This window comes from Balaenoptera acutorostrata, chromosome 8, assembly GCF_949987535.1.
Source record: "Balaenoptera acutorostrata chromosome 8, mBalAcu1.1, whole genome shotgun sequence".
Lineage (NCBI taxonomy): Eukaryota > Metazoa > Chordata > Mammalia > Artiodactyla > Balaenopteridae > Balaenoptera > Balaenoptera acutorostrata.
Genome location: NC_080071.1, coordinates 32,564,345 through 32,586,028, shown reverse-complemented (window position 1 = coordinate 32,586,028; position 21,684 = coordinate 32,564,345). Strand labels below are relative to the sequence as shown.

Here is a 21,684-nt window from a genome sequence, read left to right as displayed (position 1 = left end):
CACTTCTATGACAGCAATGGATATCACTATTGTTCTGTCAGTCTCATGGGAGAAAATGTTACTTTATTGTTGTTTTAACTTCCATTTCCCTAACTTCTTAGTGAGGTTGGACATTTTATCATATGCTCATTGGTGATTTAATTCTTCTTTGAACTGCCTGTTCAACTCTTTTGTTCATTGTTCTATTAGGTTGACTTTTTATTATTAATTTTTAGGAGTTGTTTTGTATACTAAACACATTAACCCTTAACACATGACATGATTATTCCCCATATCTCCTTGTGCAGTTCCTGCTGACTTGAATATCTTTTGTCATATATACAGTCAGCCCTCCACAACCACGGGCTCAGCATACATAAATTCCACCAACCACAGATCAAAAATATTCAAAAAAAACAAATTCCAGAAAGTTCCAAAAAGCAAAATTTGAATTGGCCGCGGACCAGCAACTATTTATATAGGATTTACATTGTATTTACAGAGCATTTACATTGTATTAGGTATTATAAGTAATCTAGAGATGATTTAAAGTATACGGGAGGATGTGTGCAGGTTACATGCAAATACTACACCATTTTATACAAGCAACTTGATCATCCTCGGATTTTGGTGTCCGAGGGGGTCCTGGAAACAATCCCCCAAAGATACTGAGAGACGACTATAATTTTAAAAAAATGTTACGTAGTCATAAATGTCTTTCTTTTCCTTTATGGTTTCTAGATTTCTTGTCAACCTTATGGCCTCCCCTACCTCAATATTATACAGATTATATGCTTCTTAATTTTCTTTTTCTCTTTTCACTGATTTTGGATTTTTTATACTCATACCTTTAATCTACTGTATCTGGAATCTTTTTTTTTTCTTTTGTGTGATGTACAGAGTCTTTTTGTTTGTTTGGTTTCTTCCAAATGGATAGCCAATTATGATGGTAACATTGATTAAATAAGCATTCTTTCTCTGGTAAATTGAAATACCATAGTGTCATAGAAAAAGTTCTTATACACACTTGGGCTGTTTCTGTCCTCTCTGTTCTTGCCATGGATATATTTTGTTTATTCCTGTGTGAATACCTTGTTTTGAATAAAGCAGGTCTCCCTTCACTTCTTCAAAATTTTCTTGGTTATCCTTGGATACTTGTTCTTCTGCATAAAGTTTAAAACTCCCATTGGGTTTAAAATTAGAATTATATTAACTATAAATATTAGTTGAAGAAGGAAGGATGTTTCTATATTAATTTTTCTCTTTCAGTAACATGGTATCCTTCTATTCATACCATGATTTCTGTTTTTCAATAAGATTTTATAGTATTCTACTATAAGACTGACAGGATTCTACTTCTTATTCTAAATGGTTATTTCTAGTATGGGCAAAAGTTATTGGATTCTGCATGGCTATCTTATATCCAGATACCTTTCCAAATTCTCTCATTATTTTAGCCATATCTTGGGTTTCTAGACATGTATTATATGATCTGCAAACAGGACAAAAGTCACAATTTTCTATTATTTATACAGACTTTTTTCATTATCTTATGCATTAGCTAAAACCTCTAAAACAAAGTTGAATGACGAAGGTACCAAGCATCAGCGTCTTATTTATTTAATGGAAATGTCTTCAGTATTTCACAGTTTAAGCTGATGTTTGCTATTGGATACTGGTAAAGGTGTTTATCATCAGAGCTGCCACCTTAGATGTGAAGTATGTAATGCACAATGGGGCCACATCTAAGAGAAGTTTGCTTTCTCCCAGTGTACTGGATCAGTTTAAAGTATCTGTTCCTTGCAGGTCAAAGGTATAAAACAATCTGGACCTGATGTCTTTTTTAGTGATAGACTTCAAATGACCTTACCAGTTGCTTATAATGTTATTGGTCTGTTTAGGTTTTCTAGTTCCTCTTGGGTCAAATTTGGTAGTTTATATTTGGCAAGAAAACAATCCTTTTTTCTTTCTTTAAGATTTTTAAGAATATTACCATATATTAATAATTTAATAAATTTAATAAACTGTCCTAATTTTAAAATATTATTTATATCTATGACTATATTTCTTTCTTATTCTGAATGTTGTATATTGTGCTTTTTCTCAATCAGATTTGCAGTGGTTTATCTATTTTATTCTACTTGTTTTAAAGAACCAGCTTTTCATTTTATTTGTAATTTCTTCTATTTTTAATTTATGGTTGTGATAGGCTAAATCATGCCGCCTCCCAAAGATGTCCACAACTTAGTCCCTGCAAGCTATGAATATGTTATGTTACATGGCAAAAGATGCTTTGCTGATGTAATTAAGGTTATGGATTTTCTGATTGGGAGAAAACCCTGGATTATCTGGGCAGCCCAATCTAATTACATGAACCCTTTCAAAAACAGAGAACTTTGGCTGAAGGAAGAAGAGATGAAGAGGAGAAAGAAGGAGAAGTCAGAGAGATTCCAATCCAGTGAGACAGAGGGGGCCATGTGCAAGGAACAGAGAGAGGAGCTAAGGACAACCCTCAGCCGACAGCCAGTGAGAGTATGGGGACCTCAGTCTTACAACCGCAAGGAACTAGATTTTGCCAACAACCTAAATTAGCTTGGGACCTGATTCTACCCCAGAGTCTTTCCATAAGAGCTCAGGCCAGCTAACACCTTGATTTTGACCTTGTGAGACCCTGAGCAGAGAAACCAGCCAAGCCAATCTGGACTTCTGATGCAGAGAAACTGTGAGGTAATATATCTGGGTTGTTTTAAGCCACTACGTTTGTGGTAAATTGTTATGGCAACAATAGAAAACTAATACAACTGTTCATGGATTTTTTTTTTTTTTGGTGTTTACTTTTCCTTGTATATTTTGCTGTTCTCTTTTAGTTTCTTTTTTTTTTTCTCCTGGTTTTATTAAGATATAATTGACCTTCAGTTTCTTAAGTGAATACTCCATTTACATATTTTAAGTTTTTCTTTCAATAAATAAAGGCATTTAAGCCTATATTCCTCTGAGAACCATTTTATCTAAGACCCATAATTTTCCAATAAATATTCTCTTTTTTGCAAATTCCTAGATGTTTCTTAATCTTATATATTAAGATATAGAGCACAGTATAAATTGGTTTTTAGAAATTCCAGATTAAAAGGTATATCTAGTATAGGAAACTTTTTTTTTTAGCTTTAAAAGCTTTTATTGTTATACAGAAATGCATGTGTATTTAGAAGATACAAAAAGTGAAAAGAAAAATAATCAACTGGAATCCAGCCACCTAGAGATCATTTCTGTTAACATTCTGATGCACATCTTTCCAGATGTTCAGAGAATGCCTTGGCATATAACTAACGCACTAAAGGCATGTTATCTAATCCATTTTAACTACTGTACTCAGAACCATAGAACCCTCTCACAGGCAAGCTACATAAAATTTTGGGTAGTCTCCATTCTGTTCCTCAGAAATATGGCCGTCCACTGAGGATGATCAAACACGGGCTGAGTGATGGTGGGATGCTGTGGAAACAGCAGGATCATGTGGGGAGAGCTCAGGATTGGAAAGGCCAGTGCCTGAGTCCCAGCTCTGCCACCTGCTGTGTAACCTGTGCATCCTCAGCATCTGTAAAGACTATCTCACTTGAAGGACTACATGAGATAAGCAGAACGCTTCACACTGTGCTCTGGCTGTAATATCCTGCATTCTGGTGTGGCACAAAGGAGGTGAGGCAAAGTGAGGGGAACAAATTGGTGAAAGCAGAACAGAAAGCCAGGAAAGTCCCGAAGAGATGCTAATAGACCAAGAGGGTCCCCAAAGCAATTGGCAGCATCTCAATGGCCCCTGCTCTTGCCATCCTACTCTCTGAAGGGAGAGGGTCCACCAGCTGGCAGCAGAGGAGGACGCTGTCTCCCAGATGAGAACACAAGGGAAAATCAACTTTGAGGGCAGGAGATCTGGGCTAGGCTCAGCCACCCAATTTGAGATATTTTCCTTGTTCCTTCTTGATCAGTAAGATCATGTTTGATACAGGGTTCTCCCTATGCTCCCCTTCTGTCTGGCACCTTTCAATCCGCCAATCCCTACCTCCAGGCATGCTAATGCAAACTTAAATTATTAATAGTGTCCATATAGATATCAACTTTTACTTAGTTAAAATTCAAAAAGGCTTAAGGCTTTAAAAACCTTACTTGAAGAAGCAGAAAAATGACAAATAAATGTCTGCTAAGAGATCCTTTTTTAAAGAGGTCATACATTCATATATTCTAAAATATGCCTTGAGGTTTTATGAACTCACTCCAGTTTCTTCTCCTATATCCACAGAAAAGTAAGTTCACAATGATGTCCCAATCAGGAGTTGGATATATGTACTAAGGAATGAAAGTGAATTGACATAGTTTGTCCAAAAAATTGACAAAGATTTTTCAACAAAATGGTTAACACCAAAAACATTAAAAATTAACCTTTACTTTTGTGATCTAGAACAGCCAAATTCCTATCTCACTCCGTTAACTTACATTTAAATATAGTGCTCTTAAGAGTATGTGTTTTTTGGGGACTTCCCTGGTGGTCCAGTGGTTAAGACTCGTGCTCCCAATGCAGGGGGCCTGGGTTCGATCCCTGGTCAGGGAATCAGATCCCCCATGCCGCAACTAAGAGACCGCATGTGGCAACAAAGACCTGGTACAGCCAAATAAATAAATACTTAAAAAAAGAGTATGTGTTTTTAGTAAATGAAGACAATTTAATAAATGAAATGAAAATAAAATAATCACTGAGCCTTCAAAATCTAACAAAGACGTAAAAATTCATCTCTTTACTCATAAAGTTAAACCTAGAAAATAGAAGTGACAGAGAATGTGAGAAAGAAATCTATAGCTCTTGCCTATGCTAGTTTATCCAGCACATGGAATTTAAAGTCCAAACAATGGCAGCCTAGATATTATGAGATGGCAATTTCTCTACATACATATGTCCATATTTAAACCCTTACATTCAAGCTCATAACTGAATTCTGCAGTTCTGATGCCCCCTCAGGGGAAAATACTTATAATGGAAACAAATGGAACAGTGACTAGTGGGAATGAGATGATTTCCAAGAAACTATGAATGAATGGAAAACATCGAAAGTATCTGAATTGTTTTACTTTTTGTATCTTGTTTAGAAATACACTGAGATACTGACCTGTAAGATGTAGAGAATGACAGCTGTCAGTCCAACCCAGCTGTGCAGACTATACATATTGGGGATGTTCCTGGCATTGTGGAAATCAAAAACAGCCACGAGAGAAATAATTGCAAGAATGGCAGCAACAGCGTTTAACCCTGCATGGATGGATTTCATCAGGAGCTTGCTGCATTTCCAGGTCCATGGCAGTCTGTATACGATGATGGCTAAAAAGAGACAAAAGGGGACAGAATGTAGTGGTGCTGTTTTTTTAATCAACACAAGATGAACAGTTCGACACAGTGAACACTCCCTTTTGTGAAACACTTTTCTCTTGGCTTCTGCTTCCCCCCTCTTCCCTGCCTCTCAGTGGTTCCTTCTTGGGCTCTTTGCTGGAATCTTCTTTACTCCCAACTTACGAACGAACCTTGCTGCCTCTCAGGCTCCGTCCTAGGATTTTTTTCCTCTCTCTGCTCTCTCTCTGTGTGATCTCATTCACTCTTTCATTAAAATGCTACCTGCATGGTAGGGACTCCAAAATTCTCATCTCCAGCCCAGAACTTTCTTCTGAACTCCACACCCACATAATCCAATGGCTTCTTGACATCTCCACATAGATGCCTCTCAAATATCTTAAACTCAACATGTCCAAAATGAAATTCTTAATCTTATGATCTGGTTTCTTCATATAAGTGTCTTAATTTGACAAGAAAAAGACAGACTAAACAATAGAAAAATATGCGCAAAGATTTAAATAGACAAAGTATATCCAAGTATTTCACAAAAGAGTATATCCAAGTGACTAATAAACATAATAAAGATATCAACTTCATTGGTCAACAGAGAAATGAGAATACCTCTACCACATATCTGAATGGCTAAATATGGAAAACACTGAGTATTGGAGAGGTTGTGAAACAATCAGAACACTCATGTTCTGCTGATAAGAGTTTAAATGAGAACAAACACTTTGGAAAACTAGCAGCATCTACTTAAGCAAAACATATTCATACCTTATGATCTAGTAATTCTACTTCTGAGTATATGCCGCAAAGAAGTATGTATATAAGTTCACCAAAAGACAAGTTACTAGAATATTATTACAGCACTATTCACTGTAGCCAAAACCTGGGAACTTCCCAATGTCCATCATTAAGAGATTGAATAAATAAATTGTGATATATTCACATCATGGAATAATATACAGCAAAGAGGATGGATGAACTAAAACTAGAACTTCACCCAATGATATGGACCAACCTATAATGTCAATGCCAAGAAACCAGACATAAACAAGTATATACTGTATGATTCAATTGATACGAAGTATGAAAACAGGCAACACATATCTCTGCAATAAGAAAAGTCAAGATATTGGTTGCCCTTGTGAGGAAGGGTTATAGCAACTGGAGAGGAATGCACGAGGGATTTCTGGGCTCCGGCTAATAATCTGATTTTCAAACTAGGTGTTGGTTATGTAGGTAATCACTGAGGGAAGATTCATTAAGCTATACATTTATATGTATACTTTTCTGCATGTAGATTAAACTTCAACAGAAAGATACTTAAAAAGCTTTTTTTTTTTAGTGTCCTGGCTTAAGCAATAGGTTATATACCCACCTTACCCAGCATGCAATTAATTTTTGTTCTGAAGACAATATCCTGCCCCAACCCACCCTCATTCCACTCCTTCAGTCCATGTCAGGGAAAATTTAGATATCTGGAAATATATGGCGGATTGAAAATGTTTAAAGAATACTTCCTTGGAAAATGGATTCTATTATATCAGCAGTGAATCATGTATATTTCTTAATTCCAGAAAAGAAGAAGCAGACCCTGATGCTGCCTTTTCCCTTCAAAGACATTTATAATTTGAATATATGAAACTTAATTGGATCATAAAAATGTAAAAGATTATCTTGTCCATTTTCAGGTAGAAACACAAAAAACCTACAAAGATAGATGTGAATTCAGCCTCTTTAGAGCTTTCAGCACAAGATGTCAATTTCCTATTATTTGGTTCCATTCCAACACTTGACAGGCCTCACCATTAGGACAGTATTCCTTTTATGTAATCCAAATTCTGAAGGACTACCACTTACTAATTTTAGTGCATATATGGCTATCTTATAAATGTTGATTGATTATATTTCCTTGAGGATATGGAAACTTTGTAGACAATCATTTCTATATTCAACAAATTTTTTCAAACCATTTAACACAACACCTTAAAAGGTACACTTTGTTTTTTTTGGCCATGCCGCACATCTTGTGGGATCCTAGTTCCTCGACCAGGGATCAAACCCTGGGCCCTGACAGTGAAAGTGCCTGAGTCCCAACCACTGGACCACCAGGGAAATCCCCAAAGGTACACTTTTAAAAGCTAGTTCAGGGAATTCCCTGGAGGTCCAGTGGTTAGGACTCAGCATTTCCACTGCCATGGCCTGGGTTCAATCACTGGTCCGGGAACTGAGATCCTGTAAGCCCTGCCGCATGGCCAAAATAATTAATTAATTAATTAATTAAAAATAAAAGCTAGTTCAAGGCCCCTTCTCATCCCTACTTCATCCTCTTTGAAGGCAAAAATGTGTCTTGCTGTTTTTCCTTGTATCCCCAGAGCCTAGGACAGCCCTGGGCTCAAAATATATATGCAGCTCCATTAGTATTTTTTTTAACTATTTTGAGATACTGTAGATTTACATACAGTTGTAACAAATAATACAGAGAGATCCCATATACTCTTCACACAGTTTCCCCCAGTGGTAACATCTTACGTAACTACAGTATAGTATTACATCCAGGAAACTGACGTCAATATAATCCACTGACCTTTTTCGGATTTCAGTAGTTTTATTTGTGTGTGTGTGACCCTTAAGTATTTTTTAAATAAATAAATGTAAAGCACTTTCTGCAGACTGATCAAAGTCCAGAAATCAAATTGATGTCAACTCTAACACTATGGTTTCCCCTCCTCATGCTTTTTCTCCTCTGATGACTCAGCGGCACACCCTATATGATCTAGTGGGTTTTTTGGTTTTGGTTTGTTTTTTGCATTTTAAGTTATTTTTATACTTAAAATTATATCATGAACATTTCACATCATTAAATTATCCTTGAAAACATGAATTTAAGGACTGTATAATATTCTCATACATATTGAATTTTCTAGATAATAATCACTTGTATGTTGACATACAATTGACATACAGATTATTTCCAATATTTACTAACTTCAACAAAAAGTTGAAGTAAAATAAATTTCACTGTCATAATTATATGACTCTTTAGTTTTTAAGGAAAGCAAATGCCTCTTTACCCAATGACTTAGTAACCTTTTATCTACACAATCGAGTTTTTTGCAATCAATCTGTGATCAGGCAGCAGTAAAATAAAAATCTACAAAATATTAAAACCTAATAACGTGGGGCTTCCCTGGTGGCGCAGTGGTTAAGAATCTGCCTACCAATGCAGGGGACATGGGTTTGAGCCCTGGTCCAGGAAGATCCCACATGCCGCAGAGCAACTAAGCCCGTGCACCACAACTACTGAGCCTGTGCTCTAGAGCCCGCGAGCCACAACAACTGAGCCTGCGTGCCACAACTACTGAAGCCCGTGCACCTAGAGCCCATGCTCCGCAACAATAGAAGCCACCACAATGAGAAGCCCGCACACCGCAATGAGAAGCCCGCACACCGCAACGAAGAGTAGCCCCCGCTCACCACAACTAGAGAAAGCCCACACGCAGCAACGAAGACCCAACGCAGCCAAAAATAAACAAATAAAATAAATAAATTTATTTTAAAAACCCAAAAACCTAGTAACGCATTTCCCTTTCTCCTGGTTTAGCCTCATTTATTACACACACACACACACACACACACACACACACACACACACACACAACACCTGAGCCCTTGCAAGGTAGTAGGCACCATGCTAAGTGCTTTACATGTTTACATTATAATCCTCGACTCAACTGTGTGAGGAAGGTATGGTTATTATTACCATTACACAGAGCAGGAAGCAGAGGCACAGAGATGTGAAGTAGTTTGCTCAGTATCATTTAGCGTTTTTAAATTAATATCACTGTTGTTATGACCATCATGGTCACCATCATTATATCCTCCAGGCACCACCCCAGGGGAAGGAATCTTAGATGAGGGAACTTGAACATCCACATGCGAAAAGGAAATACCCAGGATGTTTGCTCAAATAGCAAATTATAAGCAATAAATCAAAACAGCTTTTCCTCCCCAGTCTGGGTCATATTATATCAAAAACTTCCAAAATCAAAACTAACCTCGGATGTTAGAAATCAAGAATAGTTATCATGACTGAGGAGAGTTACAGGGGTTACCAAGGGGATTCTGGGGTGCCTGGAATGTTGTTTCATGATGGGTACATGAGTGTGTTCATGTGATGAAAACACATCACTTATGATTTAGGTACTTTTCTGCATGCATGCGGTTCTTCAATAAAAAGTACCTTAAAAATGTTGCCCAAAATTCAGAGACAACTATGCTCCCAGTGAAGAATTTTCACTCTTCTCAATACTATGGGCACCACAGAGAAATGTGTCAAATTTTCCAAAAAACTGAAGTCTACCCTCTTTGAGTGTCAAAACTTGATTTTTAAACTTTTCACATTTACTCAAATGTTCTTCAAATTGGTTGCACACTAGCTTTCCTTCTCTAGCAATAGCATGAGTGGAACACAATTTAATCTTTTATTGATGGTTTGGGGGTTATCAACAAAACACAGTCCTATTACTATAAGAGAAAGCCCCTAGGGACTTTTGAAGCAGGAGAGGTACTTGCCTCTGATCCAAACGGGCCCAGACAATTACGTTTCTCTTTTAGTCCCTGGGTCTAGTGTAGAATTTTTCTATCTCCTCTTTTAGTTTCTTGCTCAGGTTAGGGTGCCTGCCTCCAATCTCTCCCCTCCATCAGCCTGCATTATCTGTTATTCCTACCAGTTTTAAGTTCTATTTAAGTTTATAAACTTTTATGATGGCAAAAATCTTAACATCTGTTAAATCTGGGCGATGAGTACATGGGGATCTGTTATATTATTTTCTGTATGGTTGAAAGAGTTCATAATAGTTTTAAAGTTAGAACAATATTTCTGTAAGCTTGCAAACCCAGTAGCCAATTAGTCTCAACTGCTAAGTAGGCAGCTTGTGGAAATCTCAGCAGCTCTCATAGGAGTGCGGCATGGAGTTTTCAGCACTTATCCTGGCAACAGAGAAGTTCTGCGGGGTAGCTGACTATGTTTCAAAATGCTCTCTGGATAGATGGAGGATAACTGCAAAAGGCTGCATTTGCATAAGGTGTTTACATGCTTTGTAAAATGCGTAAGTAACCAAAATACGGTGGACTTCAGGAGAAAGGGCAACCTTAGCAAATCAACCACATTTCTTAAACAAGTAGCTCTTCTCAACAGTAGTATAAACTGCCTGGAGAGTGGAATTTAAATATTTCTTGCTTCTTTGGCTTGGCACTTACCTAGACACCATTCCTGAGGTTCAGTGAGAAGGAAGAAAAAGGTCTCATAAGCCCATGAGGAGGGAAAATGCTATCAAACAGCTACTTGTGACTGAAACAAGGGTTTTTCTGTTAGAGGCCCTAGTTGGCAAAAGGGCCAGAAAATGAGGGGAAAACATGAACACGTATAATGTGAAAAATACATTTTAAATCTTTCTAAAAGAAAAATTATTGGTGGTGGAACATGCTATTGTGATAAACTTAAAAAGGAAGGAAGGAAGGAAGGAAGGGAGGGAGGGAGGGAGGAAGGGAGGAAGGAAGGAAAGGGAAAAGAAATCAATACCTGTGTACAATTATTTTTTCAACAATGAAGGGAAAAATGAAGTAACTTGAATTTAATTACTAGAAATTTTCTCAGTTCCTAGCAGCATAATCAACTCAGGAATATGTGAAATATATATTCTTCAAGATGTAATCTCTGGTTTGACACCAGCTTTCCGTCCATATACCATTACAAAACAGCTTTCCATCCATATACCATTACAAAATCCACAAATACAAATTTGTCTCACAGCAGGCAATGCAAATTTAGAATTTATCAAAGTGAATGTGGGGAGAAGGGCACTTGGAAGGAGAGAAATGTCCCCAAACATAGAAAACAATTTGAATCCAGTTCTTCTGTGTTTAAATCTTGTGATTTACGAAGGTAGGAGAGTACGTCAGTCTTGTTCACTGTCAGATCCCAGCATTTAGCACAGAGCCTAGCACATAGTAGGAGTTCAGTAAGTATGTGTTGAATATACAAATCTTGATAAAGTATAGTAATTTATTATTTCCCAGAAAATGAGCAGATCCTCTTTTAAAACGCACAAATCAAAACCTCAACTGCTGACCCAAGCATTAGTTCATATAAAACCAAATGGTTGGGCTTCCCTGGTGGCGCAGCGGTTAAGATTCCTCCTGCCAATGCAGGGGACACGGGTTCGAGCCCTGGTCCGGGAAGATCCCACATGCCGTGGAGCAACTAAGCCCGTGCGCCACAATTACTGAGCCTGCACTCTAGAGCCTGTGAGCCACAACTACTGAGCCCACGTGCCACAACTACTGAGCCCATGCACCGCAACAACTGAAGCCCACGCGCCTAGAGCCCGTGCTCCTCAACAAGAGAAGTCACCACAATAGAAGCCCGTGCACCACAACGAAGAGCAGGCCCCGCTCGTGGCAACTAGAGAAAGCCCGCGTGCAGCAACGAAGACCCAATGCAGCCAAAAATAAATAAATAAAAATAAATTCATATTAAAAAAAATGAGTAAATAATAAGTATTATAAATAATGAGTAAATAAATACTTCAAATAAGTAAAAAGTATTCTGCACTCGGCCCCACTTAATAGCTTTAGGTAAGCTTTAAGTGAACCCCAAAATAAAATAAGAGTAAGTTATTGAGACTGAAGTACACTGGAATTTTAAAACACTTACAAATTCTACTTAAATATGGTGTGCCCATTACACTTTTCTTAACACTTTGAATAATGTATTACTCTGACCTCCTTGGTAGAATGTTCCAAGCACGATTATCAAGATTTGCAACTTATTTCCCTGTGCACCTAAGAATTCACCTGACTCAGTCCAAAGGACCTCAAGTTTAAATGTAAAAGCAGAGAACCCTCTTTAAATACACTTCTTGAAAAGATTCCTGCAGTGGCTACCAAAGAGAATCTGAGCTCTGAAACATGCCTGTGCTCTCAGACTGTCTCACAGCATGAATATCATGAAACTGAAAACCTTTGGAGAATCCAAATGAAAGAAGTGATCTGGATGATTTGGAAGATTTGTTTTAGCAACTTGGCACTAGAAGCATCTCTTTGAAGTGACTAAAACCCTCACAAAGGCACCTACTTGGTATGAAATAGTGTATGAAAAGAGAAAAATTCAATTAATTGGCTAGACGTTTACAAATACCCAGAAACACCAGCTATATTTTCTTATGCCTCATACCAATATTATGACATTAGAACTAGTATTGGCTCTGATATCATTGGTGGTTTAACCCTGGTTAGGCATTTGATCTCTAAAATTAGGAGTTCAACTTCAAGTCCTAGACAGCTCTAAATATTTAGGGCTCGGGCTTCCCTGGTGGTGCAGTGGTTGGGAGTCCGCCTGCTAGTGCAGGGGACACGGGTTCGAGCCCTGGTCTGGGAGGATCCCGCGTGCCGCGGAGCAGCTGGGCCCGTGAGCCACAATTGCTGAGCCTGCGCGTCTGGAGCCTGTTCTCCGCAACAAGAGAGGCCGCGATGGTGTGGGGCCCGCGCACCGCGATGAAGAGTGGTCCCCGCTTGCCGCAACTGGAGAAAGCCCTGGCACAGAGGCGAAGACCCAACACAGACAAAAATAAATAAATAAAATTTAAAAAAAAATTTAGGGCTCAGGTTTTCTAAAAGAAAACCATAACTCGCCTCTAACAAACTCAAATGAGAACAACTTGTAGATAGGGCTGCATCTTACTTATTTGTTTTACACTGTCTGGCATACAGTAAGTGCTTAATAAATGCATGCTAATTAAATAAATAGGATAATACATGAAGAAATCGAATGAATGAATTAATGAACAGACTTAGAAAAGTACAACTGGGACTTCCCTGGTGGAGCAGTGGTTAAGAATCCGCCTGCCAATGCAGGGCACACGGGTTCAAGCCCTGGTCCGGGAAGATCCCACATGCTGCAGAGCAACAAAGCCTGTGCGCCGCAACTACTGAGCCTGCGCTCTAGAGCCTGCGAGCCACAACTACTGAGCCTGCGTGCCACAACTACTGAAGCCCACGCACCTAGAGCCCATGCTCCACAACAAGAGAAGCCACCGCAATGAGAAGCCCATGCACCACAACGAAGAGTAGCCCTTGCTCGCGGCAACTAGAGAAAGCCCACGCCCAGCAACGAAGACCCAACACAGCCCAAAATAAATAAATAATTAATTAATTAAAAGAAAGAAAAGTACAGCTGAAGTCTGCAGTCATTTCAAAGCCTGTTTTGATCTTTTAAGAAAGTTTCCATAGGAAGAAAAACAGTTGTAACAAAGATTTCTGGTTTATCTTTCTTTTTTTTTTTTTTTTTTTAAATTTTTATTTATTTATTTATTTATTTATTTATTTATTTATTTATGGCTGTGTTGGGTCTTCGTTTCTGTGCGAGGGCTTTCTCTAGTTGTGGCAAGTGGGGGCCACTCTTCATCGCGGTGCATGGGCCTCTCACTATCGCAGGCTTTCCTGTTGCGGAGCACAGGCTGTAGACATGCAGGCTCAGTAATTGTGGCTCACGGGTCCAGCCGCTCCGCGGCATGTGGGATCTTCCCAGACCAGGGCTCAAACCCATGTCCCCTGCATTGGCAGGCAGATTCTCAACCACTGCACCACCAGGGAAGCCCTATCTTTCTTAAAAGGGAAGATTGTTCTACTCTTTAAGGGAAAAGTTTAAAACCCCACCAAGTCAAGATAGAAAACTCTAGAAGTCACTGGAAGATATATACTGGATTTGGTCCACAGATGTGTTTTGTTTGATCAGCACGATTTAGGGGTTATATTTTGGTTTTGTGGCTTGTTTACTTTTAGACTGAACCAGTTTTTTAAAATCTAGATTTTCCTGGATAATGAGAAACTCTGGCCACTGTGGGCATCCCCACATAGCCACTATCTGCTGGAGCTAAGAGGTTCCTATTTTGCCAGGAGCAGGCAATCTCCGATTCCCTACCTATACCCTGCTGCACGAGGATCTGACCTTTGGTCAAATGAGCTAGTAAACAGAGAGGTTTCTCACCAGTGTTATTAGGCAACACTGCTTATAATAAAATTGGCCTCTGATTGGTAAACTGTGTCCGGACTGGGAAGAACAACAAAAAGTCTGTAAAAACCTGATGGAAATACCATACTTTGGGCTTCCCAGAGTGCAGTGGTAACTGTTATATCCTGTATTGGTTTCCTAGGGCTACCATTAACAAAGTACCCAAAACTGAGTGACTTAAAACAACAGAAATGTATTCTCTCACAGTTCTGGAGGCCAGAAGTCTAAAATCAAGGTATTGGCAAGACTGGTTCCTTCAGGAGGCTCTGAGCGAGAATCCATTCCATACCTCTCTCCTCGCTTCTGGCAGCTGCCGGCAATACTTGGTATTTCTTGACTTGTAGACAGATCACTCCAATCTCTGCCTCCATCTTCACATGGCCTCCCCTCTGTGTGTCTGTGCCTCAAATCTCCTTCTCTTTTCTCTTATAAGGACACCAGTTATTGGACTTAGGGCCCATCCTGAATCCAGGCTGATCTCATCTTGAGATCCTTAATTACATCTGCAAAGACGCTAAGGCCCTATTCACAGGTCATTGAGATTAGGACTTGAACATATCTTTTGAGAGCCACTGTTCAACTCACTATATATCTTTTTCAGGGATAAGAAAACCAGGTCCATAGAGTATTTGCAAGAGATACACAACTAAGCTTGTGCGCTACAACTACTGAGCCTGTGCTCTAGAGCCCGTGAGCCACAACTACTGAGCCCACATGCCACAACTACTGAAGCCCACACACCTAGAGCCCGTGCTCCACAACAAGAGAAGCCACCACAATGAAAATCCCGTGCGCCGCAACGAGGAGTGGCCCCTGCTCACCACAACTAGAGAAAGCCCGCGTGCAGCAATGAAGACCCAACGCAGCCAAAAATAAATAAATAAATAAATAAATAAATAAATATTTTTAAAAAGATGACAGAAATTATAACACATTGAAAATAATCCAATGGGGGAGAAACTTGATGCACAAGGAAAAGGGGAGAATTGATGGAGTGAGGAGGCACAGGTGGTAGTTAGGCAGTAACATTCTAATGAGCTTGAGGCCTTTAGAGTAGAGATGTGCTTCCAATATAACATGATGCCCATTCTCCCCTGAGGCTGACTAAAGCAGTGCTTCCAAACCGGCTGTAAACAGCAGAATCACTGAGGGGAAGGGAGGGCACTTTTTCTTTGGACGCTACTATTATCACCACAAATGAGTGGCTGTAAAATTGCATTTTGTTACTAACAATTGACGAAGGTACTGAAATAATCACTCATTTATTCAACAACTATTTATTGGCCTACTTTGTGCCAGTTCCAGGTGTTATTCTAGATGCTGGGGATACAACAGTGAGCAAAATAATCATGTCTAAAACATTTTTATTAGTTGTATTACAAAGAGATCTACATGTACTTATTTATAACAAAAAAAAATGTGCTTGGGGTTGTCTTGAATTGTGTCTTTATGCTCTGTAAAAACCCTCATTTCTTTATGAATGATAGGTTTAATTATCTATGGTGTCCCAAAGGCTGGTTTTGGAGTAGGTATTTGGGGCACTTTCTCCATTCTATTCTTTGCCAGGTTTTACCCCAAGAGCCTTTACAAGTATATTTAAGTGATCTTGGAATTTGGTCACTTTTAGATACATTAATAGGATATCCCATTTGCTTTTTAAGAACTACTCTTAATTTCTTTTTGTTATTCTTTTAAATGTGACTTAAATGAAGTTATATGCTCTCACAAAACCAACTTGAGATCATTATACTATTGAATTTCTCTTCCTTCAGTTTATACAGTCAAAAGAGTCCTACATGTGGAAAAGTAAAGAGTATAGAATTGCTGAGACTTCTTTTCTCTAAATTTATATACTTGAATTTTCTACCTTTTCCTAAAGAACACATTCCACCTTGCTGAACCTTTTAAAAGATCAACAGCCACTTTGAGAGCATTTATTTGTTTCAGTCTTTTCTGTGGCCTTTTCAAGTTTTGTTTCTCTGATTTCCTGGCAGTATACTTATTTCATGGGAAACAGTCCTTTCAGAGAAGCACAAAGCTCTTCTAAAGTTCTCTTTGAAACTTCCTCATTCATGTTTGCTGGATTTCCTACTAGTTTAAAATTTTATTTCAGTTTTAACTATCCTGTAGTCTCTTATACTTTATTTTAGAACACAAATATTTTCCAAAAGACACACAGATATTTATTTTGTAACTTCTACGTTACCCTTGCTTTCTTCAGAGCTTACTTCTTAAAGGTGTTTCAAAGGACACATATTTTTTCTCACATAGTTTTAAATATTGTTTACTGTTTGCATTTGTAAAGCATTTTATGCTTAGAGTAATAACGGTACTTTGGCCTTCCCTTCTCATCTCTGAACATTTGTGTATCACAGAACTCAATTACATCACGTTCACTTTTAGAGATCTGAAATAACATAGCCTAAAAATTTGCTCCCTGAAGCAATTATACACAGTAAAAAAAGCTTTTATAACATGGCTAGTCTGTAACATGTGTGTTTCCCCCGGCCTATAAAGTCAACTATTTACTCCTAGTCCTTCTCCTGGAGGCTTCCTACTGCTGGATGTGAGGACATGCAGGTAGGCCAAGACGTGCAAGAACTCATGAGTGCTATGCATGTGCCTATATGTACGAGAAAGCTTACGTTCATGTCAATTAAATGTGTCACCTACATAGAGAACAGACTTGTGGTTGCCAAGGGGGAGGGGAGGTCGGGGAGGGACGGATTGGGAGTTTGGGGTTAGCAGACGCAAACTATTACATATAGAATGGATAAACAACAAGGTCCTACTGTATATAGCACAGGGAACTATATTTGATATCCTGTGATAAACCATAATGGAAAAGAATATGCAAAAGAATGTATACATGTATTCCTGAATCACTTTGCTGTACAGCAGAAATTAACACAACACTGTAAATCAACTATACTTCCATAAAATAAATTTTAAAAATAAGTGTGTCTTCTGATTAAAGTGCTTTACATATCTGGAATCCAAATAGTAAACAGGATGGGTAATGTTGACAGGACAAACATTCCAAAACTAATACAAATACAGGAGTTAAGCTTAAATAAAAGCAGCAGATGAAAATTTCCAAAATATCCATGCACACATTTTTGCCCCAAAGTGAATATAAACATATTAAGAAAAGTCCAAAGTTTAAACAAATTATAAATTCTTTTAGGAAAACTGTAATGGACTCTAACATGAACGAAGAGTTTCAAAGTGCATTTTACATGAAGCTTTTTGCTTCTCTAAAAAGAATATCTTACAGAAAATAAGCATATTGCCATAAAAGCAGAGAAATGAACCTTGAAAATAAAGCCCCTGAAACACACTACGTCTATGTAGTAGTGCTACACAGAAGTAGCACCTGCTCTGTGCCTCAGTTTACTCTTACATATCTGTGAAATAGTGCACTTAGGGGGCACACAGAAGGCACTCAATAAGTGTTAGACCGTCTCCTCTTTAGAAGTCAAGAAACAAGTATTATCACCTGTGTTTCCCTTACCCTCCATGGTGAGGAGAAGATATTCTAGCCCCTCCGGAAAGTTTCTTAGTATTAGAAGCTGCTCTGAGGAGTTGGCTTGAAGAGACTGCTCCTACTGCTGTCAGCAAACAAAAGGTGTTGACAGCTCTGGCCAAACTTAAGGGCTCCACCACAGAGGAAAGAGTGCTTCTGCCAACAGCGACTTCGGAACTTGAGTATGTTTTTCTCATTTTAGTTTAGTGGCAAAACACGCAACGAATAACTTAGCCAGCCAGTGGTACTCACACCCGGGTGCCAATCTCACACCAGGGAAGCCTCAGAACCACAGCTGGGCCTTGGCAACAGCTTCCAGTACCTCCCAGAGTGGGAGGATGCCAGCCACGCCAGCCACACTGGCCAAGGCTGCTGCCCACGTTTTAAATGGAAACAAAAATCTTTTCTTTAGGAACGAGGTCGGCGCTTTTTTGTTCTCTTGTTTGTTTGTGGAAAGTTAAATACTGGTGGAGAAAAGGCAGCTTGCTCAGAGGCAAGGCTAGAGGTTTCGGCTGGTGGGCACCTCTTTCCCAAGTCCTTTCCACTCCTCTCTATTACTTTCTACGACATAACTCCAGTCCACTACTTTCTGCCTTGTTCTAAATACTTTCTCTGCCAAGGCCTTGACTTCACTTTTTGGAGAGCGGTTACAAATAAATGGCGCTTGCACCACTAGCTAGAGGTTCCTCCAGCTCAATAGCAGCTGAAGGAAAGGGAGCTGTCAAGACATTGTGAGCAGCACTAGACAAAGACAACAAAACCGGACACTGACGGAGAGAGGAGGTAAGGGGGGATATGCGTGAAGGTGGTCAAAAGGTACAACCTTCCAGTTATAAGTCCTGGGGATGTAACGTACAGAATGATGGCGGCAGTTAATACTACTATACTGTAGATTTGAACATTGCTAAAGAGACTAGATCTTAAAAGTTCTCATCCCAAGGGGGGAAAAAATTCTAACTATGTGAGGTGATGGATGTTAATTATACATTTCCACATATAATCATGTCATACACCTGAAACTAATATGTCAATTATATCTCAAAAACAAGAACAAAATCTGCCATCCGCTGAGCGCTCCCTCCGTGCCAGCCTCATCCCAGAGGCTGCAGGCCGAGGCAGCAAACCCCAAAGATGTTCCAAGCAGAAGCATCTCTCCCAGCCTAGCAGCCGCGGGCCCCCCTCGGGCATCTCTGGCCCCGCATTCCGGGCTAGCGCCCAACAGGAAGCCCCGCAGGGGAACTTTCTCTGGGCAGCAGCCACAAAAACAAGTCGGGCTCAAGACTGTCCAATAACCAGGCAGGGCAGCGAAACACCCTTATGAGTCTTGGCAGCTTCTCGGCTCGACTGCGTTTAACGCTCTAGGAGTGAAACCAGAGCTGATGCTTCCTTCACTCACCCCGGCTACCCGCTGACGGGCCCCTTCGCTCAGGGCTGAGGATGAGACAAGAAGAGGCAAATTCTCGCCCCTCCATTCTCACCGCACCACCCCCCGCCCCCGTTGCTTTCCTCTCCTAACCCGCAGCCTTGAAGCAAGTTCAACGAAAGGGGTCGCCTAAAGAGGCCTCCGCGCCTGTGATGGCGCAGGCTCGGTCCGCAGGGGGCGATTTTCGGGGTCTCGTGGGCTGCCGGGCCGCACCACGCTCCCGCATCTCTCCTCCGCTCCCGCGTTTGGTGTCGTCTGGTGTCGCATCGCAACCACTCGCAGCAAAGAGTTAATAACCAAGCCGGGCCGGCGCGCCCGGCCAGCCCTCCGCGCCGCGGCAGTGCCCAGCCGACCCCGCCACGCGTCTCACCGCAAACCCCGGCCCCGCGCGCTCCGCCCCAGCGCTGCAGCTCCCGCGCTCGCCTAAGTCGGCCCGGCCCGCGGCCCCCGGGCCTCGGAGCCCGCCCACCTCCCTCCAGCCCCGCGCCCCGCCGACTCCGCTCCCGGGCCGCCGCGCGCTGCTCCCTCACCCCCTCCCTCGCCCAACCCCACTCGGTTGGAACTCGGTCGGGAACTCCCGGCCCCTGCCTCCCCGCCTCCTCCCAGGAGGTGCCAGTACCGATGCCCTGGATGAAGACGAAGCCGGTGACCACGAGCACAGGGTGCCAGTTAAACTCGAGCGCGGTCCCGTCCCAGCCGAGCCCCTCCCGGTAGTGGAGGACCCAAATGAGGGTGAAGATCACAGACAGGAAGCCGACGAGCAGCGCCGACACCAGCAGCCCCAGGAAGCCCCTGTAGCCCTCCATGGCCATCAGCGCCCCATACTCCGCGCGGTGGTAGCCACAGGAACTCCGCGAGGGGTTAGCGGCGGCGGCCTCTGAATACTGGCACAGCAGCGGGACGCGGAGTCGACTTCTAGGAGCTGTCTCCGCCCGGGGGAGGGGCTTTCTCGCGTGCCTGTCTGGGAGGCGGGGCCTCCAGGGGGCGGGCAGCTGGCCCGTGCTCAGAGACTAGCCCCACCCTCGGGCTCTAGTGGCAGCCCGGAGCTCTCCCTGTGGGGTGGCCGCCCCTGGCCCGGAGCGCGTGCTTGCAGAGAGCTCGAGTAACCGATCCGGTTACTTGCTGAGAGCGAGAGTCCTGAGGGTTCCATACCCACCACTTTCTTTTAACTCTTCCCGTGTCTCTTTCCTTATATGAGGGGAGGCAGTGGTGCGCACTCTCGGTGAACAGAAGAGAGGGGTCCGTTGGGTGGCTTTGTGTGTGTGATTTTGACTAACGAAGCCTCATGAGCTGCAGTTCTAGAGGACTGGCTGTCTTTGATAGCAAGGAGGAAACTTTGGGACTGTGTGGACCTGGCCTTACCTAGCAAGGAAACTACTGGCAGTGTGCGCTTAAGAGAGAGAAGGCAGATACCTCCTGGACCCTGGACTTGTCCATATGTGATAAAAATGGATCTTAAAAGTGCCACCTGCTCAAACCTATTTGAACTAAAGCCCCACCTTGGTGGAGTGAAGCTCACTCACTCCCTGCCTTCTTTCCAACATTAAGTTCACCCTTCTCCATTGGACAAGAAAAGTGTCAGTGTTATCAACTGCTGTTAAAGAAAATGGGGCTCTGGCTGTTAGGGCTCCTAGAATGCACTTGGGAACGTTCACTTCTAGCTCTCTCCTGTAGCTCACCTCCAAGGACTGGTTTACCAAATTGTCATCTTGCCATTTTGAAAGGCCTTAGAATATGCAGGAGGTGTATGGGAGTGATTTTCAATGGAAAAGACAGGTTTTAGGCAAGGAAGTAGGAGTGTCAAGCACTGGTAGTGGGGCAAGATTGAGGTCTAAGAGTAAGGGGCTGCAGACTTCACTGATGTCACTATTTTTCCCTTGTTGGTAAAAAGAAAGGGAGAAAAAGAAAGAGTAAACAAGTAGAAAAGAAGGACCCCTACCCACAGTATAAGGCTTTCTACGGTCTGGCCCTGATGTCTATGGCTTCTCTCCCATCTCCTCACCACTCCCTACCCATGTCCCTGCCTCTAAAATTGCCCAACCCCAGCTCCACCAAGAAACCTTCCCTGAGTCTGCCTATGCCCCTATTTTACACTTCCACCCACCTCCCCATCCAGTGCCTCTCTGCAACACTTATCAAGATGTGATATAACCATCTGTTCCTGTGGCTGTCTCCACTCCCCAGACAGCCTCCTTGAGAGTAGTAACTGTCTAATTTATCATTTTATTCTTCCTTCAAATATAGTAGCTACTCAGTAAATGTTGGGAGAAGAATGGGACTGAGTGTGTCAGTCAGGGTGCTGG

General features: G+C 41.3%; 1 protein-coding gene across 2 annotated transcripts in view; it reads right to left on the bottom strand.

The window, feature by feature from the left end:
• Window positions 1-20,293, bottom strand: part of LOC103012694 (plasma membrane ascorbate-dependent reductase CYBRD1) — a 34,224-nt gene extending 13,931 nt beyond the window's left edge. Inside the window, exons 1-2 of one of the 2 annotated variants that reach the window (XM_007183266.3) lie at window positions 20,001-20,293; window positions 5,136-5,344 (exon numbers count right to left, since the gene is read on the bottom strand). In XM_007183266.3, coding sequence (XP_007183328.2) covers window positions 5,136-5,344; window positions 20,001-20,193 — 402 coding nt within the window. In that variant the 5' untranslated portion in view covers window positions 20,194-20,293. The remainder of the gene's footprint in view (window positions 1-5,135; window positions 5,345-20,000) is intronic. The other variant, XM_007183267.3, reaches the window with a different exon arrangement.
• Between the last annotated feature and the right edge of the window lie 1,391 nt (window positions 20,294-21,684).